General features: G+C 38.7%; 1 protein-coding gene across 1 annotated transcript; it reads left to right on the top strand.

Moving 5' to 3' along the window:
• Positions 1 to 1,007: 1,007 nt before the first annotated feature.
• On the top strand, positions 1,008 to 2,075 carry LOC113295932 (F-box/kelch-repeat protein At1g55270-like). The gene is made up of 2 exons (XM_026544259.1): positions 1,008 to 1,141; positions 1,484 to 2,075. Exons 1-2 carry the CDS (start codon positions 1,008 to 1,010, stop codon positions 2,073 to 2,075), a joined length of 726 nt encoding a protein of 241 aa, XP_026400044.1.
• The last annotated feature ends 1,373 nt before the right edge of the window (positions 2,076 to 3,448 follow it).

Raw genomic sequence — 3,448 nt, 5'->3', positions numbered from 1 at the left:
ACTTTCTGTTTGCTTTTGTTTACACTCACTTAAAGATGTCTTTAGCTGGCATGTCCGTGTTCCAATTACAACACAAAACCGTCTCTTCAAGTGGTTCCACAACAGGCTGGCATCATCATAGTCTCCCAAACTCGATCTGAGTGATGGCTCCAATGTGTTGCTGATCCAAGAGACAAGCATTGACTGAATTGCAACCCAATCTTCCAACTGTTCACTTTCTTTAGGTTCTTGAATTGTTCCATCAATGAAACCAAACTTCCTCTTAGCTATTAATGATCTTCTTATGGCTCTAGCCCATTCATCATAGTTATGTCCTTTTAGAACAACCGGTGTGATAATAATACCTGGACCATCACTTGATCCTAGGTGATATACTGGATTCTTCCTCTGCGTATCATATTCTATATTCTTTTCTTTGCTTGATTCTCCATCACCACCCATTCTCAACGATTTTCTTTTCTCCTTTTTTTTTTTTTTTTTTTTAGGGTTTTCAACTGGCTCGTGATGCCATGTTAAAACTTTGGTAAATCCCTTTCTTAATCTTATTCATAGAATACTTTAGATATTTATACATGACTCAAACTTGAAGAGCAAACCTTCCTAATCTTAAACCTTCCTAAGTCACGAATTTGAGACTTTCCTTATGGGTCTCAAATTCGTGACTTACATGAACAATTCTTTCCTAATATATTACTTACCTTATCGGTCTCAAATCCGTGACTTACATGAACAATACTTTTCATAGACTGACCACTACGGTCTTGGAAAGTATTACGGCATTTCCTAATATATCACTTTCCTTAATACATGCCTTTGACCCTGTTTACAGACTGTGGCTACCACTCCCTCCAGTCCCAGAAGAATACGAGGAATACACTCACGTATATGCTAATTGTCAGGTTCTTAATGGTTGCGATTTATATTTGTTTGGATTTCAGTACGCACGTAGTCGGGGACATGTTATATTTTACAGTGTGCGGACAAATAAGTGGCATCGAGCCCCGGATATGCTTCAGCCACGGATTAGATGTCGCTCTTGTGTTATAAACAATCGCTTGTATGTTGCTGGTGGTGCACTGGTGAAGGGAGGCAAGCTTGTTCCCATTAAATCAGCAGAGGTTTATGATCCTATCAAGAACACGTAAGTTGATATTGGTTACTGTATTAGGTTTCTATCTACTGTTTCTTTCCTTCATGCATTGGAGTAGTAGTTAAAATGGTCGACCTTGTAAAGGTCAAAATTTGGTATAGAGTTTGCAATGGGATTTTATCTAAGTTATCAATCTTAACCGAAGCATGCAGTCATGTCTAACTGTTAGTTTGGCACCTTCAATTATAATTGGACGAATATTACCTAAAACCAAAATCAGTTCGTTATTTGCTCTCTCTCTCTCTCTCTCTCTCATTTTTTTTTTTTGCATTCTTGATCAGATGAGATTCTCGTGATAGAGCAATTAACTTTAAACTACTAATGTACATACAGGTGGTCCTTTGTAGCAGATATGACGACAGGTTTGATACTCGTAGATGGATATGTGTATAATGGAATGTGGTTTGTTGAAGGAATGGTTGCACCTGAACGTAGCTTGCTTCAAGTTTACGACCCTGAAACAGACAAATGGTTTAAAATCGCGGATGATATGGCAGCACCAAGGGCAAAAAACCCAACCATCACCATCGGGGGGAAGCTCTATACAAGAGGTTGCCAAGATGGGTGCAAGTTGGACCTCTATGACGCAGACACTGATTCTTGGGTATCTAATTACATTGACTGCTCCAAAAAATTGCATTTGGGCCCGAAATGCTTTAAATACTTGCAAGTGAGAAATTTTTTACCTCTAAACAAGGGGAAACTCATGTGTTTAATTCGTGACAATATGAGTATTTCTGTGATGGACGTTTCAAAAATTGTATATGATGATTTGGGAAGAAGGCAATTTGAAGCATATCATCTTTGGGAAGTACAACACACTTTTGAGCTTTTATCAGAGAGATTCTTGCTTGGCATTTATAATTATTTGTCAGAGACTACTGCAAACTATTTTATTCCTCATTCTCAGATTCTACGAGCGTAACGGAGAAAGTACGAGAGATTGGGAAACCATGAAGACGCGACAAGGTATAGACGGAGGTCGCACACATATCTACGCACAGTGCAACTTAACAGAGTTTGGACCGGAAATTTAGATTTTTAATTTGGGTGCTGGGGACGTACCCAATTTTTTTCTCCAAGTGGGGACAAATTCATATCATAAAAGTCCGGCCGGAAGGTGTTCCATTTTTCTAAAGACATTTTAACTGATGCAATAGCATTATTTAAATGAAAATATAAGACTTTTTTTTTCTTTTTTTTGGTAAAGCACATAATTTAAGACAAACTAGTTGATTTGAGCCAAGGATAGGCTCTCCCTCTGATATCATCTAACAAAAAAGATTGCAAACCGGGTGTGTATCCAAACTCCCTCTAGACGTTGCTCACTAACTGATTTCGCTAAGTAATCAACAGCAAAATTGGATTCCCCATACATGTGGCTATATAAAATATCACAAAAAAATTCATTCAAGTATTGGATATCACTAATTACATTTTGTGAAAGTCAAGGAGCTTCTGTTCTACCTAAGCAGAGATTTATCGCAAATTAAGACACAATTGCCAACAAAAGTGTCTTAATTTTTGAGGGGATTTGAGGGACCAGATTGTCTTCCAATCCCGATTAAAGGAATATATACCTCGATTACGAGAGACGCATTGTCAATATGCAGCTTTAACAGTAACCTTACCAGATCAATTTCCCGCATGAACCAACCGATCCTGCTGAGGATTAGCACAGAGAATCGGAATAACAGAAATCGCTTGAATAATTTCAGTGGGAAAAGCTTGTTGTAAGTCACCTAAGTCCCAATTCCTAGTAGACCTGTCCATTACTTGGCCAACTTTAAGGTGAGGGTCACAATTCATAGAAATATCCATAATAGCAGCTAACTGATAATCACGGACCCACGGATCAGTCCAAAATTAACAGTTTCACCAGACCCAATAGCCCATCTAGTGCTTTCCCGTATTAAGTCACGACCACGCATAATACCCCTCCAACTAAAAGAAGACTTTGGTGGGATGCGACATGTCCAGAACTCCTCCTCTTTGAAGTACTTAGACTTTAACAGTTATGTCAGAACAGGGTTGGCATTAGCCGCAATACGCCCAGCCATTTTGGCCAAAAAAGCTTCATTATTAGCTTCAAGATCTCGAAGTCCCAAATCACCCATAGTCTTGGGACAACAGGTATTCTCCCATCCAATCACATGCATTTTCTGTTTACCCTCTTTGTCACGCCATAGAAAATCACGCCGATATTTATCAATTTTTCGAGTAACAGTCTTCGAAAACAGTCATGGTATGATTAGTAATAGGATCAACAGCAGCTGCCAGTAAAGTAGATTTTCCTGC

The sequence above is a fragment of the Papaver somniferum genome, chromosome 7 (assembly GCF_003573695.1).
Source record: "Papaver somniferum cultivar HN1 chromosome 7, ASM357369v1, whole genome shotgun sequence".
NCBI classification, from domain to species: Eukaryota; Viridiplantae; Streptophyta; class Magnoliopsida; order Ranunculales; family Papaveraceae; genus Papaver; species Papaver somniferum.
This window is presented reverse-complemented; position numbering and strand designations above follow the sequence as displayed.